The sequence below is a fragment of the Strongylocentrotus purpuratus genome, unplaced genomic scaffold, assembly GCF_000002235.5.
Source record: "Strongylocentrotus purpuratus isolate Spur 01 unplaced genomic scaffold, Spur_5.0 spur5_scaffold_12, whole genome shotgun sequence".
Lineage (NCBI taxonomy): Eukaryota > Metazoa > Echinodermata > Echinoidea > Camarodonta > Strongylocentrotidae > Strongylocentrotus > Strongylocentrotus purpuratus.
In genome coordinates, this window is record NW_022145597.1 from 27,915,388 (window position 1) to 27,939,288 (window position 23,901).

A 23,901-nucleotide genomic window follows, 5' to 3' on the forward strand; every position below is an offset into this window, starting at 1 on the left:
GGAACAGAAAAGGGAATCCGTGTCGGATGGTGATTTTGAAGGTTATCGAGTCATTGATTACAATAATACGAATCTTCATGCAAGAAAAGAGAAATTATAAAGCTTTTTCACCTTTTGTATAATTGTGAAAAAATTACTTACCATGGAAAAGTATGGGCATAGCTAACACAATGGCCCGAATTCACAAAGCAAGGTTTGAGCTCAGACCAAGGTTTGAGCACAAACCTCCTTTTGTTTCGCCAAACCCCCTTTTGGTCTTTACAAACCAGGTTTGTAAAAAACGCGTAAAACGCGTCATATGACGTACGAAAACCAAGGTTTGTCGACAAACCTCCTTTGTGAATTCGGGCCAACGTGTATTAAGCGAACTTATAAAGGACACAAAAATCCCGAGGAAATTTGGGAAATTTGTTAATGAATGGAGTGGTTTTTATTACACAAGCTATAATACGGACTGTGAGTTATTAGTAGAAGAAGAAGCAGAAGAAGGAGAAGAAGAAGAAGAAGAAGAAGAAGAAGAAGAAGAAGAAGAAGAAAAAGAGAAGGAGGAAAAGGGTTGTTTTTTTTTGGGGGGGGGGAGAAAAATGAAGAAGAAAAAAAGCAGACGAAAAATACAAATCTCGTTCTATTTCAAAAACTGGGACGCCCTCACTTGAGTGGAGCCGTACAGCTCTGATCTACCACTAGTCAGCTTACTGCTCTAGTTTCAAGCATCAGTAAGTACAAGCTACTGACAGTTTCAAGCAAACAATTAATAGTTCCCAGCTCTCCATACGCGTTGAACACACCGTGCGGATTAGTTGCGTTTTGCTTTTTGGATCTGGAGGAAGTGATCGTCAGAGTACGCTGTCCACTTACCAAGCTGAAGTGGTAGAATCATGTTTTGTGTTTTTCGTCTCGTGTTTACCCATCTTTTTCTTGGAGTCTTGCTGTTGGGATTCCAGACACATGGACAACTGACTTCTGTTACGAGTGAGTCTATACTTATCTAACTTTGTTTGCAATTATAATAATGGTTGAGTAATTATGAAGTATGTGCCTAGTACCCAGCCAGATAAACCTACTATAGTATAGAGCAATACGATATTAGTACTATAGTAGCACACTAGGAACCGAAAGAAATCCCTTTATTCTTTTTTGCAGATAAATACTGTTGTTGTCATCTATTTGACTGTAACGAGATATTCTTTCTTCATCAAATCATTTTCTCAATGACAATATTTGTGTAATTATTGTGCGCCGATACGTCCCGTATAACTACTTCACCACCTAAATTTACAACTTAAGTTTAACTAATTTCGCAAATGCAAACTTATCTTATGATATTCTTTTACTTGAACTTCTTCGTTAATACTCAACAGGATTAATAAGTTGAGGATGTTTTTTTCCAATACAAAGTATGAAACATATGCATACATGTAAAATACAAGCATATAATATGAGTAAAACAACACCATGGTAATAGCCAGTCCTCGTATAGAGCATATTAAGCAAATGCAGACATGGCGGAAGAGGAGTCACGGTGGATATATTGAGGGAAAAAAACAATGGTGGACTATCCCCTAAAAAAACCCAATCAATTATAATGACATACTTAATCGAGTGAAGAGGTATAACCAGCGTTCAGGAAGAGGGCGAGAAGAGAAGGTAAAAACGCAGGGAAATGTATTTTCCTGCGGTACAACTGCATTTTCAAAGTTAGGCAAAATTCTGACAAATCGAACAATGTGTATGAGGACCAGAATAAGGGTATTGAATTGTTACATCTACCCAGTACTTATGTATGGTAGTGAAACATGCACTTTAGCCTCTGATACTAAAAAGCGTTTGGAAAGTTGCGAAATGTGGTTTCTAAGAAGAATGATGAAAATCCCCTGGACTGACAAAGTTAGTAATGAGGAAGTTCTTACACGAGCTGGAGTGCAAAGGAAAATGATACGTGAGATGTTAATTAGGCAGTTGAAGTTCATGGGTCACATTGCACGTAAAGAAGGCCTAGAGAATCTTGCTTTGACAGGGAAATTGTGGGAAGAAGGAGTAGGGGAAGAAGGAGGATACTTTGGATGGACAGTCTGCAGAAATTGTTGGAAGAGAGAGGAGTGAAAGAACTGGGAGTGGTACTAATACAGAAGGCTAGGAGCCGAGGGTTGTGGAACAGCATGATCGCCAAAGTCAAACGATATGGCACTTAGAGAGAGAGACAACGTATAGCAGGAAAATGTTGTATATGCGGATCCGTTTTAATGATCCACGTAATAGGAGTGGCGAGACGTCACGATCCCGCGAGGCGGGATGGTTTGAATAACTTAGGCAGGTGAAAGTTATTGTATTGAGAGGGAAAGGGAAAATTTTAATACAGAACAATAGTTTGGTGTTTTTGTTTGTGGTATAGAGATTCGAATAAATCATTTTTATTGGGACGATTTGCCATTAGGTTTTTCCAGAGCATTTGCCTTATTTAGTTTATCTCTGGTTTTTTCAATCTAGGGAATCGGTCCGGGCGTGGGGCAAAAAGGCAAAGCCCCATGCAGGTTACGGATCAAAGCAGATCAAATTTAATATTTTGCAATGTTTAATACAACGTCATTATATACCTAGGTGTGAACGTTGACGATTGAGATTGAAATTATGCAATGTTAAGAATATTTACATTTGATATTTTTATTTTGAAAATCAAGAATGAGCTTAAAAACTGAAATTATTTTGATGTTCAAAATTATATAACAAGATTGTTCAAAAAGATACAATTCGAATAAAAGCTGGCTTGGTCGGTCTGGCAAGCTTTCCCATACAGTTTGATATTGATGAAGTCTGTGAGTCATTATCTGAGTAATGAAGGATGAGAATATACGGGCAATGCACTGCAGAAGGGTTTTGATTGTTTTTCATTAGTATGGAATTTCTCTACATGCGTGACATTATGATCGCTTGCCCGCTTTGGTTTTGAAGTCCATTTTTGTCAGATTCGTAGCAATTGTATTTTTTTGTTAAAGAATTTTTTTTTTCAATAGTCAGTTTGGGTAAAACACGACTTTCTGGAATCCTGCTACAAGTACCCGCATCCTAACTACCCCCAATTCTAATATCTTTTTTTTTCTTTCTTACTGGGTATAAAAAAAGACATGGATAGACATACTGAAGACAACAGGAAAGACACATGGCATAATCAAAAGGGTTGTTGTTGTTAATAATAATATTATCTGTAACCACTTATGGGAGCGTACTCTCTCTAAAAAAAACAGTGAATTTTCACTCTATTTTCACTTTCTTGGGAATGACATCAGTGATCACTTGTTTAGGAGTGAATATCGATTGATTTTAGAGTGCTCTTTATTAAGAAAAGAGTTAATGTTCACTCTATAGACCCCCCCCCCCCCTTTAACCCCAACTATAGTCCGGGGTTAAGCAAATTTTTGCCAGTGTGAAAAGAAAGTGTAATAAGCTTAACCCCGGACAATAGGGGGGAGGCTAACCCCCACCCCTTTAACCCCACCTATAGTCCGGGTTAAGCACATTTTTGCCAGTGTGAAAAGAAAGTGAAAAAAACTTAACCCCGGACTATAGGTGGAGCTTATACTCTTCCACAATACTGTTACCACCCATTTAATATTGCTCCCAATCCCTTTTTAATTATGTTTTTAAAAGGTTCGTTGTTTTAGTTTAGTATATATCAAATTTAAAACATCAAAGAAAGTAAAGCCCCTCTAAAATGTTGGGAACCCCAAAAATTTGATGGCAGAATTAACATAAGTCAATTTTTGCACTCTCGCAAACAATGCCTCCTGTTCATCTAAGCGTGAACACATACCACACAAAAATGGTACCAAATGATTTGGGATAAAACACTCTTTCATAAGACATATAACAGTTTAATGTTCATCGCTGATTTTTAAAATAATTAGCAATTTTCTAGGTGTAAACTTTTTTTTTACTCACACTGTATAGTCTCTGTCACGGTCCACGGACTTTAATAATACAATGAACAGTGGTGGAATGATAAAGGCTGCACAGAGATTCGGGATATGTAATATCATGTGTGCACAGAGTATGAATAATGCGTTTTCCTCAATTCTTTAATCCCATTTAGCTTCAAAAGTTTTGATATGCAATATGAAAGAGGATGGCATTGAAGACACATTTTTCAAAACAAATGTGTTTGAAGTCGAATATTGATGAAAGAATACAACATTTAGGTTTTCTGTGCACAACAGAAAACCCAAATTTTATATTCTTTTATCAATATTTGTCTTCAAACACATTTTAGAGGGGGGGGGGGGGAGGGGAATCTTTGTAGAAGTGTGTTTTAAATAACATCCTTTTTCATGTTATGGTACAATTTAAGTGAAATTTTGCCATCAAATTTTTGGCCAATTAGGGGCTCCTAAACACTTTAGAGGGCTTCAACGTAAAAAGAAACAATTATCGTAATGTGAACTGTTTGCTATTTCATCACTGAAACACCATGAGAAAATACACTAAATATTACATTTTAATTTGGACAATTCCATTATCAATATAATTTTAATTAGCGAACGCTGTCTGCTTTCCGCTGATTACCATACATGAATAATTTGTTCGTTGCTTAGTAACTGCATCAATTAGGACTCGGTGCATGTAACCGTGACAAAATGATGAAATTTATTATTTATTTGGTATATAAGAAAAACAGACAAACTACAGCTTTTCGTCTAGCTTAGTTCCTTAAGCTTCCGCTTATATTATCTGAATTCGGCTTTCTGTTCATTCTGGTGAATTACTCCGAAAATATTTCACTTTTCATTGGTACTTTTCTGTAGTCCCAATAATTTTTTAGTTTTCAAAGTTGTAAAACTTTTCGCTGAATGAATTAAATCACTGAGTATACCTAGATATTATTACAAATGTACAGGAGTTAATAATTGCATTATTTATCTTTATGGTGCTGGTAAGATCAGGGGCGGATCTAGGGTGGGGGTTCGTTTGTGAGTCAACCCCCCTCCTTTTGCTTGATTTTCTTGAGGGAAAAGAAAACAATTCAGATTTTGTCGATGTATGTATTAAGGTGCATATGGGAGGGGGGCTCACAAAATACGCCACAGAGCTGCCAATTTGTATTTGATTGATCGCAACTTCAAAAGTTCATAACTTTCTTATTTTTAATCAGAATTAACTTTAACTTTGACCGACCTGCTTCAAGTAAAACCAACTTAACATTAGCGGTAGAATTCCCCTTTAAGGCAGTCATATTACTATATTAGGGATCACTTTGTTTTGAGTGAAAATCCACGCTGTAAATAGTGGGATTCACTATCAACAGAGTAATTCAACCACTATACAGGGAAGATTCAGCGATTAGTATTAATACCTGATACAATTCCTGAAAAGTGGCTTTCAAATCCTCTGAATTAAGGGATATTATACGTTATGAAATCGTGTATACACGTATAAATGCAGTGAAACCTTTTTCTGTCGATGTTACCAAAAATACTTTGAAAGATAACGAGTCTAAAGAAATTGAAGGGTACGTGACTTGTTTTAAAGTTAAGTTGTTCTTCTTTTAAAAAAAATTGACAGATAACAAGTCTAAAGCAATATTAAAGGGTGATTTAAAAAAAAGAAGTGAAGTTGTTCTTCTACTAGTGCTCTTTTAAAAATGATGATTTGAATTCATATGAAAACTACATTGTGCTATAGTTGTTTCTTTGATGACCTAGACAATAAATCATGACATTGAGAAGATGTTCTGGAACTACAAGCTCGCAAGATGAGGAAGATGTGAGTTGGTACAGCGGTACCGTCTATGGTACACTCAGCAATCTGTACAAAAACTTCAGTTTGATATGAGTTATAACTTTTAAATTATTATCGATCTAAAGTTAAGATTTTACACCGCCACCGCGTAGATACAAGGAAGGAAAATAGGAACTGCAACAATTAACGAACCATTTCTTGTTTCGGATCTAGGTCGCATCAATACAAATTCAGTTTCAGTTTCAGTTTCAGGTTGTTTTTTCATATTTCACACATTTTAACATGTTGCAATGATTTCACAAAGTAATTGGTTTATATGTGGATTTTATTAAATGAGACAAAAAAACAACAAAAAGTGAGTACCTCATATCACCTTGCAAGAAATGTTAGTCGATCAACGGCTGGTGAATTGATCATTTCACCAGCCATCCAACTTAGTCGTTCAAGGGGAGGGGCGCGAAGGGAGAAAGGTAGGGGATATTCACAACAACAACAATAAAGTGTGCATTTTAACCCACAAAAAGGAATAGGTCCATTCTGTCATGAAGGAGCTTAGGGGAGTAAAATGTGGAGGGGAGAGAGAGAGAGAGAGAGAGAGAGAGAGAGAGGAGACAAAGAGTGAGAGTAACAATTAGACAGGGAGCTAGAGAACAAGAAAGCCATGAAGCCATGCCCCCTCTTGACTCCCTTCTTCTGGTATCACGTCTCAAATTGGATAAACGCGACCATCCTCGATTCGACTAGAGGCTTACTAATCGCTCGACTGGCGACGCTTGCTCCAGACTTTATATAGTCAAACATATAAGGTTGCATAGGGCTGGGTTTGTTATTGGGTTTAAAGTTACGTACAGCCTGTAATTACGGTTGGAATCAGCGTTAATTATTACGTCATATTTCCCCTGTCTATATTACATTGACATGGTCAAATACGCTATTGAAACAGATTGCAAGATCAATCCAGTGGATACAAAGCGTTGTAATATTTCACAAGTTTATTCTTATCGACACAAAAGTTCTTGTCTATATACTTATCTCTTCTTCTTCTTTTTTTTTTTTTTGCTCGTCATAATGTGTAGTACAAGGTTGATAATGATTTTGTCTCATTAACCACTGGTAGCCACATCAGGATTAATGTTGCTCTTCCTGTGTGCCCCGTGAGTATCACTACCCCAACATTCCCAGGTAACCATTCAATTCACCTGTGTCGAGAGAGACAAATGTGGGCAAAATACCTTATACAAGGACATGAAATTGTGGGCACCTAGACAGAATCGCATTTCTTGCTTATTAAAGAGTCGAGAGACTTTACCAATACACCACTGTGCTCTTTAACACAGATATACTTCATTTCTCATTTTACAGCGGATGAATTCGGTCTGATAACGACGCAACAACCGGAAGGGGATTTTTGGTGCACCGGAAGTGATGTTAGCTATGACCTGGATGATCTTTGTGACGGAACAGCAATTTGTCCTCAAGATGATGACGAATTTCTGTGTAGTAAGTTTTATTTTTATGTTTCAACTTTTATTGTCTTCAGTCAAATCCTTGCCAGATCCCCTGGGACACTGAACGTCCATGACCTACGTAATGTATACATAAACGTTTTAACGTCCCTAGGAGGTTTTGTGAATATCTTAGGATAGCCCGATCCCTAAGAAATATAAATGGTTATTGGGATATAAACGTTCTATAAAGATTTTAACGCCCCTGGACGCCTTGGTTACGTTGTGTGTTTGGTGGATCTTTTGGTGGATTAAACAATAATAACTATTGATATCTTAATTCCTGGACCCCAAGAAAGAACAGCTTTGTTATATTAACAAAGCTGAATGGGCTATCCAGCCATTCACTATATTATTGAATTTTACTATGTACATGCATTTTCTTTGTATTGTTTTTAATATTGTGATGGAAAATAAATACCAATACCAATACCAAAAAATCAAGGTAGATACATACTTTGTTGGTGTAGCGTGGATTCAATTGAGCGAGTGCTTATTAGAGATGATATTACATGGACTATTTTTCATCCTGTACCTTGAACTCACAGCTTTATAATTTTATTCAAAGAATTCTGAACTGGGTAAATTAATAATATATTTTGCCACATTTAAAAGGTTATTATATTAAACACACTCTGCGACCAAATAGGAAAGTGAATGGTGAGAACACTTTGACTTTCGACGACTTGCGGCCTTGGCGCTACAGTTGCTACAGTTCAATAAGCGCATGGCGACTTGTCATGTCTGTTGCACACGAAGCGTCATTTGTTGACGCAATCGTTCGTCATTCCCTGACGTATGGTAGCGTCAGAGACTTGTGGTTTGACGCACAATGGGAGAGTGGCATTGAGCACAAAGTAAATGTAAAATGATTAGTGCAAGTATGGTATTGAAATAATGGCTCTTCGACTAATTGCCTTCTGAAACTTGATTAGAACAGGTAATAACGCAATGAAAGCTACGCCTTGTGTTCAGCAGGCATATTTAATTGTTTACGTTCATATACACTTCCGTACACTCTAACAACTGAAATGCTAGATACTTTACGTTTTCTACCGCCGCACTGAATTCCTATTATACATGCAGATTTGAACTAAAAGCAAGAACATTAGGGTGAAGGAAATAAAGTCAATGAGGCGTGTTGAGAACTTTGATAAAATCAGAAGTTTCTCACAATATGACGATGTTATCTAAGGATTTTGAATTACTTAGATGACCCATTTTCTACATAAATCAAAAAAATGGTTCCATCATGCATCTGAAAATGATATCACTGTCATTGAATTTGTTAATGGATACCAGAGAGAACTCTTAAATTGAGTCTAAAATTAAATTCTGAAAGGAAGCATACATTTTCCAGATAATGGGGGGGGGGGGGATAAAGAATCTTTTCAAAAATGTTTTGAAATCGAACAATAATGGCAATTTGATGGTTTGGAAGCTTCTACCCATATAATACATCACAATTAAGGCTTCATTCTCCTTTCCCCTAAAGCAGAGAAAAGGAACTTTATACAAAAATATCTTCACCAACTTAAAATAGGACTTTTTAGTTGCTGTTGATCCGGATCGATCAATCGCAGACCTATACACACATCAAAAGGGGCGCCATTTCTTCAGTACACAGTTGCAATTGATATCAAGATGCGATCGATTTGAATCAATCGCAATGGAATGCTTTTAAAACGATGCACTGGTAACGGAGTGGCATTTAAACACAAAAGAGAAATGGGACAAAAAAGATATGCCAAAAACTAGCTGGGAATATTGCTGAAAAGCATGTACTCGTGAATGAGATTACGCGTCATGTACGTCGATTGGGTGCTTCTATATAATATTTTCTCCTTTTCTTATACATTACTTCGCTTTTAGAAGGTCTACACATTTTATGCGAATTGTTTGAAGCATATTAAGAATATTGACAGAATGGAGGTAAAAAAAAATTAAATTGCACGTTTGTGCATTTGTGTGTGCAGGTGAAGGTAAAGTAATATTATTGGCTGCAAATCGTTTGTGTCAATAATTTAATATTTCTCTTAATAGATTCAAATCATTTTGGATATTTGGTTTATTTTATAGCTGCATCTTTCAATTTCATTTTCAGAGTTATAAGGTGAAACATAAATTAGTTGTAAAATAAGCCGTCCAAAACAGACCTTCCTATGTAAACAATCTCACGAATTTAGTTCAGGTTTATCATCTCGGTTTCAATTATAGAAAACATCGCATTTTTATTTGATGCCAGTTTTGCATCAATCGTTTTTTTAAATTAAAGAACCGATCTGGAAATTGTAGGTACCCCTGGGCAAAAGAATTGCAGTAATATTATTGTTCTATCCAAAATGCTGGATTGTGATTGCCTCTAAAGTGTTGGGAGCCCCGGCACCCAATCTCGTTTGATAACCTTTCCTTCTCACAGTGTTTACAAACTAGTTTGACCTGCATTTCAGCGGTTATACTCTTCTAAAATCGTTCAATGAAATCGACCAGACATTGGACACTGATTGCAAAAGAAAATCAATAAAGTTGTTCATAAGTTTGTGTTTAAAAAGGCCATATGCTTTTTCAAGAAGATATGTTTGTTGAAGTAATCGAGAAGGTTGCTATTTTTTGTCGCAAACAAATAACGATTCACAACTTTCAATCACCTACTGGTGAAATAATTGTGTTCATATACGGAACTACATCTGTCTCGCTTGAAAAAGTTTTCTCTTTATTTTTAGAACTAAAATTGTCGCATCACACTTTGTTGAAATTCTTCGTAAATTTGTTTCTTCTTCAGACATCACTCGGCACTTGAATTTTTCTTTTGAGCTCGATGTTTGTGAAGTAGTTTTTTTATCTCTATTTTGAAGATTGAAGGTAAATCGAATCAGAGAAAATGAAAAGTCACACGATCTCGAAGAGTTTAAAGAAATAAAACACGCCGTAATGGCATATTTCGTGTGATCTGTTTATTCCATGATATTGCACTCAACTGTTTAAGTTCCGAGCAAGACATTGATCTGTATCACATAAAAGTTTTCAAGTCAAAACTTCATTTTTCTTTACCATGTTAAATCGGGCTCAATACAAGTCCATGAACGTTTTGTTCTCTTTATTTGTTTTACGAGTTTCATGCCAAAAAGATTCTATCCGAGTCCTTACCCCGTGAAAGTCTCATTCTAAATGGCTTTCGAACAATATGTCTTTCAAATCGTTATAAACATGGAAACGGAAATTGTTACACGCGTAGCCAGGGGGGGCGGTGGGGGCGGTCGCCCCCCCCCCCCCAAAACGCCGGCCAAAAAAAAAAAGAGAGAAAAAAAAAAAAAAGGAAGAGGACGTAGGAAGAAAAAGGATTAAGAGTCGAGAATGGTACAACGAATCGTCTTCTTTCTCTAATAATTTAATGAAACGTCTAAGCTTCCGCGCTTCGCGCGGGAGGGGAGGGGGGTGGGAACTGAATTCAGATAAGGATTAAGAGTCGAGAACGGTACAACAAATCGTCTTCTTTCTCTAATATTTTATGAAACGTCAAAGCTTCCGCGGGAGGGGAGGGGGGGGGGGAACTGAATTCAGACAAGGATTAAGAGTTGATCGAGAATGGTACAACGAATCTTCTTCTTTCTTTAATAATCTAATAAAACTTGAGAGCTTCTGCGCTACAGCTTCCGCGGAGGAAGGGGAACTTGATACAAAAAAAGGATTAAGAGTCAAGGACGGTACAACGAATCGTCTTCTTTCTCTAATGAAACGTCAAAAGAAACTGAATTTAGATAAGGATTAAGAGTCGAGAATGGTACAACGAATCGTCTTCTTTCTTTAATAATCTAATAAAACTTTAGAGCAGGGGAACTTGATTCAAACAAAGATTAAGAGTCGAGGACGGTACAGCGAATCGTCTTCTTTCTCTAATGAAACGTCAACAGAAACTGAATTGAGATAAGGATTAATAGTCGAGAACGGTCCAACGAATCGTCTTCTTTCTCTTATAATTTGACGAAACCTCAAAGCTTTCGCGCTTCGCGCGGGAGGGGGGGGGGGAAACTCCCCCCTCCCTGCACCCTCCCCCCTAGGGAGCGCGCTATGCGCGCTCTGTAAGTGATTCGCACGCTCACTACCGCCCCCCCCTAAAATGAAATCCTGGCTACGCGCTTGTACACGAACCTTGTCAAGAGAAAAATGATGACCTTTACTTTAGAGAAATTACGAGGGCTTCAGTTACTGTCTTTCGATTCCAAAGTGACTGCTTCAGGAATTGCGGGTAAAAATGGGCCTCGTGACGCGTCGAAGAGTGATTTCTTGTCAATCATCCAAAACGCATTTAGGTCAGTAAATGAAAAGCCTATAGTTATTCAGTTGAAGTAAAATAAAGAGGACAATGCAACCATATCATGACTTTTTTCTTCGATGAAAATAATATATAAGCCTCCAACAGTGAACATCGATCACTTTACGTTTTTTCCACGATTCTTGTTCTTAGAGAGAGAGAGAGAGAGAGAGAGGAGACAATAATTAATTGGCAACAATAGTCAAGTATGACTTACTGCCATCAAATTATAACGAAAGAAGAAAGAAGCTCAAGAAGAACCTGTAATAAATATATCGAACTATGCAGTGCAATCACTAACATACATACAAATTGCTTTTGATGCCTTTCATATAGCGCTAAATCAAATCAAATATTGCTTAATGCGCTTTACATGACAAATTATTGCTAATGACAAATAATAAAATACGGGAAAGAAATACAAAAGGACATTCAGTTATTCGATTTCAATTTCAATTTTAAGTTATTCATGTTTCCAACAAAACATTACGAATCAATTATAAGCATTTAAAACAATTAACTAATCCGTAACTACAAAAGGAACTACAAAATAGGGGAAAGAAAAAGGGGGTGCCAGCAGAGATGAGAAAGGGACAAGACAATGCTTTACACGACAGAGATAGAAGAACACGGTCATAATACAAAGAGTAGACAATGACACAAAGAAGTGAAAGATCGGGGGTACAGAAAATTATACAAAATGACGAGCTGCATGTTGGGTTGAGAAGAAGATAAGGAAAGAGAAATGCGGGTTAGAAAGGAAATAAGCATGAGAAGGCACAATATAATATATCAAATTACATTATTGAAGAGAACGTTTTTAAAGTTCTTTTTAAAAGAGTTAATCGAGGTGGAAAAATGGAGGGTGTTCCGTATTTTGGAACCGTATTGAGAAAAAGTACACTCATCCATTTCGAGTTGAGACGTGGAAATCGGTGGAGTGTAGGATCATATGAAGAGCTTAGTTGTATAATTTGGTTTACATTTCCTTCTGCATTTATTTTATAGAATGCTGGTGAAACGTTAAATACAATACGCTTTTTCACGGGTAACCAACGCAATTGTTAGAGCAAGGGAGATGAAGAGTCGTGCCTTTCTCTGTCTCAAGCAACTCAGGCAACACGATTTTGGAGTCCCTCAAGCCTTTAAATATCGGTCACTTCGTCCCTATTTTCACGAAGTGACGGTAATGAATGAAATCTTTTTCAAGACTAGGGAAATTGCAAAATCCATCCGACTAAGGATCATACAACATGTTGGCATGCACTGGAAGTGCTGTATTCCTAATTCAGAAAATGAATCACAACCCTGTAATATTTTTCGGAATTACGAAAAACCTTCGGAATAAAGAGCCCTATTTCACTTTCGGAATTACAAACCTTCTGAATAACGCAACAAATGTTCGTTATGTTATTATCGTGATCTGACATTAATTACTGCAGCGATATTCACTACAAGAGGCTTGATTTCAACAAACATAACGGTTCTTGCTTGTTTTTTAAGGTCAAGTTTCGGGGATAAAGTTATAGTTATAGGTATAGTTTTAGGCCCAGTGTTATAAGGAATTTACTCTCATCAAAAATAGGGGTTACAAATCTTCTCTATGTTCCACTCATATTAGGTATCACTTCGTTTGGGAGTTGCATCCACTCCAAAATATCTTGAAATCAACTCTAAAGTAGTTGGTTGAATTATTCTTTCGAGAGTGGATTCAATAATAATAACGATAATAATAATAAAACAATAATATTAATAACAACATTTTTCTAAGTTTATATAGCGCTTAATACATGGACGAAGTTTCTAAACGCTTTACAGACATATTATTACCTCTGCCATTGTGTTCGGGCTTGCCTGCACACAGTGTATGCATATTTTCTAATCCTAGGGGAGTTTTCCAGCCGGGCGCCATTTTACAGATCCGTATAATGATAAGCAAACTGAAATAACTGTCGCATTAGGCAATCCACTCTTTTAGGTATTTGGGGGTGACAATTCACGCTCCAAGGAGCTTGGAGCGTGAATTACTACCGAACGAAGCGATCCTCGCTTGGAGCGTGAATTTCCACCACCAAACGAAGCGATCCTTGATATCACTCCTAAGCAGACAGGATTGCCATTCTTCTGCAATCGCGTGTGCAAGATTGACCAGCTAGCTACAGTCCCCAGAGCATGGTGTTCTACTATTTATTTACATTTTAATTTCACCTAACATTTTTTTGTTTGATGCCGCCATCCTAGCCAAGCATCGCTCATGATTTCGGTCTCCCGCACTTTTTCCACGGATATAGTTCGGATAATAATTAATACTTTAAATTTATAATAATATGTGATAAAAATATTAAATTTCGTTATGATATGTTTATATGTAAATATGAGTTTGACATGAAGATATTATTGTTTGTATATTTTTTTTAAATCATACCTCAAGTTTTTATGTTCTTTGTTATTGAGTCATTATATGGACCAGGACCAATGGAGAAATAAAATAAAAAGCATGAACCAACTCAATAAGTCAAAATTAGTCAAGTGATGAAGACTTCGATATTTTTTATCTCATTTCTTTAAATCAGGTGATAAAGACTTCAAAAGTTGCAAAACACCCGAACAGATGCGCTGCTTCAACACAACAGGAACATGTGTTCAGTTGACATCCATATGTGACGGAAAACCAGACTGTGCTGATCAAAGCGACGAGATATATTGCGGTAGGTCATAAGCTTGATTAAATAAATCTTATTTCAAAAGAAACTTTATCAAGAGTTGAACAAACGAATGAATCACTGAAAATTAATAGATAAGTGAATGAATGGATTTATTAATTAACAGAGATAAAAAAAAGTATTAAAAAATGGTGAATTAATTGATAAATTGATAGATTTATGAGATGAAACGGTAAGTTAGAAAACAAAATTACTTAGAAAAGTGAATCGACAAGTAAATTTTTAAATTAATAAATGATTGACTGAATAAACGAAAAATTTAAGAAGAAAAGAACATAGCCAACGAAATTAATAAGTTAGTGATTGAATGAATAAATGGTTAAACGAATAACAAAAGAAGAAAATACCTGTAACATAAATGAACATAAATGAATAAATCATTAACATATTAATGTTCTCTTCATTTCGCTACAGAGGCAGTAAATTGTAGTAGTACATGCTCGTTTTGCTCGAAGGTTGGAGCGTCATGTGACATGAACGGACTAATCAACAACCTGGGATCTTTGACGCTCCCGTCAACAATACGATACTTGTAAGTAAAGACTACCGTGTTTCTTAAATACGTGCAGAGTACATCTATTGTGTATTTGATCACAACACGTTCTTGACATAATGTTTCACGTCCTTATTACGTCGTTATTACGTCTTTACTACGCTGAAACACGATGTGTCCGAAATCTACATCGTGCTGAAAAAATTATTTCTTAGGATTAGTGGAAATCAACTATTTCAGGAGTGATAGTCGGGATCACTTCGTATTGAAGTTGAATTCACTCAAAATTATCTTGGAAGCTACTTTGAAGAAATCGTTTGGATCAAATTTTCGAGAGTGGATTCGGATATTTTAAGCGTGAGGTTTTCTCCACCTCTCTCTAAAAAAACGACATCTCTTATACTTTTAATATTACTCCTGAAATAGTCAAACTCCAATCCTTTACACTCAGAGAGGTGAAATTATGTGCTGAATATTAATGTAGCTCCTACCATGTTTGACATCGTGACAATTCGTGGAAGGCATTATATTTGAGAGCACATGTTATTACTCATCTTGTTATATACTACTTTGTAGAGTTTAAACTTTCTTATTCTTTACTCAGCATACGTCATATATTTGCCCATAGATTTAACAGATAGGATCAGAACGTATAGAGACGAGTAATACCAATAAATGCCTTTTCGTTGGAAAAACGTGAGACTTGTAGACTACAATATTTTATTGTCCGCCAAGTGGGCGAGTAGGACAGAATCTACAAATGAGAAAATAGATTTGACTTTAACGTTCGCGTGCTTTATCATTAAAATTACATCTTCCAAAATCGTTAACCTTTTAGCAAAACACGTCGACCAGATAGAATTACAAATTTCCGCTTCATGTTCGTGTTGATCACAAATTGACAGGTAAACTAATTTAAATGGAGGAAAAGTCAATATGATCATTACGATTACTCATTTTATCAGGTAATGATCATTAGAGCTTTAGAAAGTCTGTGTAATCATGCTTTTCACAATTATTATCTCTTCACCCAATCTCGACGATCCAATTTCCCTTAATAGAGAAGAATTGATAGACGTATTTGTGTAAACACATTAAAATGTTATAATTATCGTTGGGAAGGTCCAATTTAAGCCGAAATATCTTTCTCGATGTTAAAGTTTTCTAATGTCATGTGGATGTAATGCAAATATTGTACTACAAACCATTTAATTAGAGTTTAAAAAGACACAATTACTAAATAAATATACATGGTTATAAGTTATAAATCTAGCTCCTATGATACCCTAACTCTGACTCTTAGCAAGGACTAAACCTTGTCCCTAACCCCTATCCTAGACCTCACCATTACACATAGCCTTACCCTAACTCTAACCTAAAAGGGATCCGGTAACTTCGTCTTATATCCTTTTAAAAGAATCCTTGATTTAGCTCATGCTGTAGTGATAATTATAAACATTTAGGTCAGTCAGGAACCCCATGACTTTTACAAGCCGATCGCCTGTCTGATTATCAAGATATTTATGATTGAAAATCGAAATCAAATTTTGCGTTTGCCAAACGGTTTTCATAACACTACAGTCAACTGGGGAAAACGAGTATGGTAAAACCGTTCACTCAAAGGTTTTAACTTTTTGAGGCACTTCTTGATCACATTGAAGCGATTTTTTAGGGCTTCAGTATAACACAATTTCACAGACATTGATAACACGTAGGGCCGTTCATCTCAGATTTAACATTGTTAAACAATTCCTTTAACGCGTATACATTGTCCTGATGCATATAATTAATTAATATTCTGCAGTCTAGGCTTCCATTTTAGTCACAGCAAATCGCAGTCACAAGAAGAATGAAACAAGACTATGTCCCTAGGGAAGCCCTCTTATTACCTCGAGAGATCCGTCTATTATACTACCTATTAAAAAACCCCGTTTATTTACAGGGTAGTTCATGAGGGTGAGATGATAGCACTCAATAAATATCGCTTTCACTATTGACCTTGGATATGCATTAACTCCTGCGGGCGGATCTATTTTGGGTGAAATGAATGGAAGAAGGCAGATTTTGTAATTTACGTGAAATAAATATGCTTCACGACTTTTACCAGATTTCTGTTTTTATATTTTATTTTACTGAATTGAATTAAATTGGTTTATCCAAAAAAAAAATGACATGCAGCTCAAGGCTGGTAATTGTCTGTTTTATAGAGTAATTGACATTTGCATTATAATAAAAACATAAAAAACACAAGCAACATAACAAAATAACAGTGGTAACATCTCATAGCAATATTTATAAGATTTAGAAAGATGTATCAAAGATGTGGATAAGAAGTTATGAAAATAGTTTAGGCAATGTCATCAAATATTCAAGGGTAAATTCAATTCAGCATGTATAGGAATATTAGGCTTATTGAACAAAGATATCACTTTAGACAAACAATTTTAGTTGAGTAAAGCCCGCGGGAGTTAATGCATATCTAAAGTGTACCGGTGTGTTGGCCCAGTCAGTAGACCGTCCGCCTCACAACCGGGAGGTCGTGGGTTTGAACCCCGGTCGCGTCAAACCAAAAGACGTTAAAAGACGGGAGTTGCTGCTACCTTGTTTGGCGTTCAACAATAAGGAATAGAGCAACGTCGATCTGGAGCTGCTCAGTGGCAGCCGGGCTCACGATCAATTGCGCAAAAAGAATTTACATTTTCGGTTTAACTTAATGCAAATTTGGAGTGGACTTTAAAATATTATTATTATTATTATCATCAATATTATAATTACACAGAATGATAACAAATAAATGTGGAGAACCATCGACAATGGGTAATGAAAGAAATGAAATCCAATCGCAAAACAAAACCAAAGCAGTTTCAAAAAGTCAACTCCCCTCCCATTAATGCAGTTTTTTGCCCCGTCTCTCAGATAGTACTTCTAGATTACCCAATTTAAATCCTTTTTTTTTTTTAAAGTATAGGGGATTGCTAAAAACCTTTATGAAAATGTCCCCTCTTTTCTAGTACAGGATGGCCCGTAAGCAATACAATTTTCACGAACGAACAGTTTGCCGTTAATTAATCACCCATAACATTATCTATACATCATTGACAGTTTGGATTTACGTCGTATGTATCGTACACATCATTCACCCACTTCTTTCATCTGTAAGCCTCATTGTTTAAAGGTTATATAAGCTGGACGTTGAATTTTATTCGATAAAAAAAAATTCCTTTAAAATCTGTTCAAAATGATGAATATAACAAATTCTTATATTTTTTATGATTTTCTTATGATTTGCACTTGTTTGCAGGAAACTCACGAACTTCTCCGACCTACAGTATGGATTGCCAATCACTCAAGCCGAGTATCCTCTTTTGACAAGACTGTAAGTATATATATGAACGCCTTAATTACTCGCCGTTTTATACCTAGATTTCGAGTTTTACTTCGAGATTTTGAGTTTTATGATTGATTTGACATACTGATTATTTGAATTACACAGAGCTTCCCTATACCGATAGAACATTAAACATAATATATTCCCTATGAATCATACATCATTATGCAAGGAAAGCACTTTTAATTTAGCGAGAGAATAGGGCAGAAAAAACACCGTTATTAAATCAAAAACTAACCACAGTTAATTAAGAATGATAGTTACGTCACTTTTTATTGTTTAGAAATTTCTTGTCATACAAATTGTCTCTTAATTAACTGTGCTACAAACCTGGGGTGTTTTACAAAACTTGTCATCAGTGACAAATGACAGTTTTTGTTATAAGCTACTGAAATCCTTGCTTCTGATTGGTTATCAGCAGATTTGTCACTGATTTTAGCCATATTTTAGCCATATTTTAGCCATATTTCATTGGAAAAAAGGCTTAGTGAAACGGGTCCCTGTATAGTGTATTTACTTTGATGTACTATTTCAACAGGTATAAAACACGTTAGAGCGGCATATAACATACCCACTTTGTAATGACTCTGAGCGTTTTAATTAAATCTCTGGATTGTAATCAATTATACCAGCATCTTTATCATCATTATTTCCCATGTAGCTTGGGTCCTTAGGTGTTATTAACCTATTTATTCTTTCGATGAATAGTCCTCAATGAACGGAAATTAATTACACCGTAGAGTGCCGACAGACGAGATCGAGGTTGGTCTAAGGGGTTAAAAAGATTTTTTTTAAAATCAATAATGGAAGACACTATGTAGATTTTAATGCCGTTAAGTGCATGGTCTCTGACAATAACAGCGCATTTTCTCCGTGTAATATAATGCCCCGTTTAATTAAGTTATTAAAAAAAATTATCTTGATACAAAGTCAGAACTGCGATAAAGGCCTTTGTTTTAAGGATGGAAAATTGATGTTAAAAAATGCATGTCTTGTGCGCTAAAGGAGTGCCTCATTAATTACGCTAAAATAGCAAAACAACGAACCGTCGTGTAAGCTGTCCTTCGCTTATTTTTCCTCGTTTCAAATTTCTGATACAATCATAAATAAATCCATCTGATGATGCACAGTACAATAGCCTTTCTGATATATCTTTCGTATGGCAATATTCTTTAAAAAAGACAACAAGAAAGAAGAGATGATGCACATGGATAATGCCTGACATATAGTTTTGTAGAAGATCACTTTATTCAATATAAAACCCATGCAAAGGAACACAGTGCATATCAAAAGTATTTTCACCTATAGTACAGCGGATAAGCTCCCAATATAATGAAAATTGTGCACTTTTTGAGAAAAGCATGAAACTTCTAGCATATTTGGTTTAGACCATAAGATTTATTTTCAGATGTGGAGGGAAGTCAGATTTGACCTCGGATGACCCTGAGAGGTCAAATCCAAAATGGCCGCTATTCCTCATGGTCTAATGTACAAACACACTTAACTTTTGAACCAAATAGTCCAGAAAAACGTTTAAGGTGTCATTTCCAACTAACTTGGGGATGCCAATTCATTTGGTAATACTTTTGAGATCGCTTGAACTTAGGGTTTTGCATTTAGGTCAAGGTCATGGTCAAAATTGACTAAAAAATAGCAAGTTTTGAATGGTTACAAAAAGTTTTTCCACGTCCATGTCCACATCCACGCAAATCTAAAAGTCCCTTTTGAGGAGAAGAGGAAGACCAAAATATCGTGGAATGATGGTAACATGGGCAGATCTACGGGGGGGGGGGGGGAAGGGGGTTTAACCCCCTCCTCCCCCCGGCCCCCTTGGGCTGCCAAGTGAAAATGTGATATTAAAGCGGGGGGGGGGGAGAGGGGGATGCTGGAGAGGAGGACTACTAATCTATTTTATTTTTTTCAGGGGGCGGGGGGAATCGAAGCGCCGTTTTAGCATGACTTTCTTTTTAACACTTACTTTCACCTATCTCAGATAACCCTATTTTTTTTGTTGCTGCTTTATATGTAGTTGATAATGCATGATTAAAATAAAGAGAGAGAGAGAACCACCATCATTTTGCAATGGTTTAGGGTTCGTGTAATGTACATTTGAAACCATTTCTTAGCGTCTCAACCCTAAAAAAATAGCAAAACTACTTTTGAGGAAAAGCATTATACTGAATTAAATAAAGAATAATAGCTTTATATTGGATCATACTTATACTGATACGGGCTTAAGACAATGTGGTATTTGTATAGAGGTATTCCAAAATGACATTCTGATAATCAACATTTGTTCTGGTATCATAATGTATATACGCATAATACAACTGATCTTTATGATTTCTTAACGTGACATAGCTTCTTCTCCCTCTGCAAACAAAACAGAAAACAAGGTTATTTAATAAAAGGACCATGCGACAAATAATCATTGTGATTCAAATTAATGCAAGGATTTTTTTTTGAATAAGCAATGCTTTTCACCAGAATCTTCTTTGTAAAAACGACTTTTATAAATCTCAGCCATGCAATTCTGCCACTGTGCTGTAAGATCACTTTGAGATTAGGAGAAGTGTATTATGTAATGGGTATTTTAAATTGAATGGAACGTCTCAACTCAGTAAGCATGGCTGAGATTTGTAAAAGTTGTTTTTACAAAGAAGATTCGGGTGAATAGCAATGCTTATTCAAACAAATATTCGCATCAATATGAATCACAATCATTATTTGTCGCTTAATCCCTTTTATTGACCTTGTTTTCTTTTTCGTTTGCAAGGGGAGAAGAAGATATGTCACGTTAAAGACATCATAAAGATCAGTGTTGTATACGTATATATTATATACACAGGCCAGTAACAGCTATGTAGCTTGTAAATTTGTAAGAGGGAAAATGCTGATTGAAATGATAATGAAGAAATAGCAAATAATTGAGGAGTATCATAGGTACCAATTCAATGGATATTTGTATAAAACAGAGCCCCCGTCAGTAATAAAAGAGCCCCCGTGAGAAGGCTCAGGGGGGCTCTTTTTTTTTGGGGGGGGGGGGAGAGCCCCCGTGGACAAACAATTAATTTGAGCCCTGGCAGCTAGGCAGTATACGGCAAAAATCTCAATTCAAGACAGGAAAACTGCTCAGTAATACTGGTAAGATGTTTTTTAAGTTACTTTGTGTTTTATTTGGTTCTAAGTAATTTAAAGTATCCCTACAGAGTTTGAGGAACAGGCCATAAAGCAAAATAACGGTTCTGCTAACACTAGACAACATCAGCATGACCAGCAACCTGGAGTGCAGTTAGCATTCTTGAGGATGAGAACTTCTGACAGTACTGAAAGAGATGGGGAATCCATTTCTAGAACAAAGTCAAGACCTACTAGTCATTGGCATAAGCGACATATCATGGACACCCAATTGGCTGAAACGGGGAGAAGGATTGGGACCCTAGGTGAGGAGCAGTACACAAAGTGTGTGACAGAAAGGCTAGAGCAGTGTACGACACCTGTCACACAAACACTTCATACGAACAAGTTGCCATTTTCCAGTCGGCAGCCGGCGAAGGTTATGTTAAAACAGAAGGCACAGCTTGCAGCACCTAATAGTGACTGTACGTGGTCTCTTTTTCAGGATGTACATCTCGTGTCAGACAAGGGATGGAGATATCTTCTCTCATGAAAACCAGGCAGCCCCGCCAGCTTTGCATGTTAACTGGAGGAAAATGCGATTTGGAGTTCAAGCAGATCTACTTCGCTGCCTGGAATCAAATCTGCTCGAAAACAATAGTGCACCTGTGGCCCAAGCAATAATTATTGATGGTGAAGCTGTGGTTCAAATGCTCAATCCTGGAACATCAAGAACACTTCAAGAGTATGGAGAAAGAGTGTTTGTCCCATACATCTTTGCTCAACTCGAGAAAAGCATCCGCATCGACCTTGACTAGGGTGTATACTTACCTGCTAGCCTGAAAGCCTTAATAAGGCAGGAAAGGGGAAAGGGCACCGGAAAAAGGGTGGCTCCTTCTACTTTGCTGCCAAAAAGCTTGAAGGACTTCCTTCGAGTCAATGAGAACAAAACCGAATTGTTTGATTTCATGTCATGCGAAGTCGTTCATCTTCCTCTACCACAGGGCAAGGAACTGTATAATATGCAACAGATGGAAGTGGAGTACTCTGCTCTCCTGCTGAGTCACACTTAGCAGGCCTTGCCCCATGGGTGTAAAAGGGTAACCATAAGTACTGTTGGTACTGATGCGGTTGAACTGGCCGTGGCTTCATTCAGCAAGACAGCTCCTGATGCTGGATCGCTTTTGGTGTCAGATCAAGCTTTCGGTATAGCTTTTCACAAAAGCATGATGGTCGCCACCATGAGTCCGACACGATGTATGCCTCTCCCAACCTTTCATGCGTTCACCGGGTGTCACACTGTTTCTGCATTCAGAGGAAAAACTTAGAAGTCTTTCCCAGAGGTGAATGATTCCTTCAGTGAACTCCTGTACATGTCTAGGGCGGTCAGTGAAGGATCAATGTTACTGCCAGAGCGATTTGTGGTGCTGATACGACCGAACCAGTGAGAGCATACCTAGTGAATGATGCCAGGAAACAGCTCTTCGCACAGAAAAACCTGGAGAACATTCATCCAACCCAGGCAGCACTCAAGCAGCACTTCAAGCGCACTTGCTACCAGGCCAACTGTTGGAACCAGATATTGGCCAAGAATCAAGAGATGCCAGAGCCATCTGACTTAGGCTGGACAAACGAAACTGGGTGGCAGCCTCTTTGGACCACTCTCCCGGAAGCATCAAAATTGCGCCATGAGTAATCCACTGTCGCTGCAAGAAAGGATGCACTGAATATTGTGCTCTTGTTCTGTAGACTGTTAGATTTTGATCGTTACCATTAGGATATTCATAAGTTGTGGACAGTGCTAAATACAGTCATGTGGATATCTATAGCTGTGGTAATGAACAGGTTTTAGGTCGTATTTGGAATAGCTTTTTTGCAAATTTTCGTGCTAAAACTGTAGCAGACACATTTGGTTAGCAAGAAAACAAGGCGTCCACCTTGTGCGTTCACAATGAATGTGCATTGTTACAAAATTCATTTTCGTCCAGTAAGCAGCGTAAGGTTAATCCACTTTCGTGTGCTTACGGTTAGCAGTGCTATGAAGTAGAAACTCATACGTAAGTGACAGGACCAGCCGATAAGCAGCTATATACAAGTTTGCCCTGGATAATCAAAGTGGTGGTACACGGGTCATTTTATTAATTTATAAAATAATGGCCCCTTAAGTGTCAAAATAGAGGCACAGTTTATTTAAAAAAAAAAGAAAACATCACTTTTTTTGAGCTAATATGACCTTGAACTTGTCCTTATTGCAAATCCCTGAGTTTTGGCGATCTCTTAGTATTACGTAATGAATTGGCATCCCCAAGTTAGTTGGAAATAACACCTTAAACTTTTTTCTAGACTATTTGGTTCAAGTTCACGTTTGTACATTAGACCATGCGGACTGGCTGCCATTTTGGATTTGACCTCTCAGGGTCATCAGAGGTCACATCAAACTGTGAAATAAACTAACTGAAAAGGATTAAGGTGGAGGACTCGGCAGGGGAACCATTCCTTAATAAATTTAAGAACATAGGGGAGAACAAATGACATATAATGGGGATTTAACCTTTTGTACCCATTCAAAACTTGCTATTTTTAGTCAATTTTGACCTTGACCTTGACCTAAATGCAACACCCTGAGTTCTGGC

At 36.9% G+C, this 23,901-nt stretch overlaps 1 protein-coding gene across 5 annotated transcripts in view; it reads left to right on the forward strand.

The window, feature by feature from the left end:
• The first annotated feature begins 657 nt into the window (after positions 1 to 657).
• LOC115922752 (G-protein coupled receptor GRL101-like) overlaps positions 658 to 23,901 on the forward strand; it is a 52,611-nt gene continuing 29,367 nt past the window's right edge. The window contains exons 1-5 of one of the 5 annotated variants that reach the window (XM_030982297.1): positions 658 to 972; positions 7,093 to 7,230; positions 14,121 to 14,255; positions 14,685 to 14,802; positions 18,065 to 18,139. In XM_030982297.1, the coding sequence (XP_030838157.1) occupies positions 879 to 972; positions 7,093 to 7,230; positions 14,121 to 14,255; positions 14,685 to 14,802; positions 18,065 to 18,139 (560 nt within the window). In that variant the 5' untranslated portion in view covers positions 658 to 878. The remainder of the gene's footprint in view (positions 973 to 7,092; positions 7,231 to 14,120; positions 14,256 to 14,684; positions 14,803 to 18,064; positions 18,140 to 23,901) is intronic. The other 4 variants (XM_030982299.1, XM_030982296.1, XM_030982298.1 and 1 more) reach the window with 4 other exon arrangements.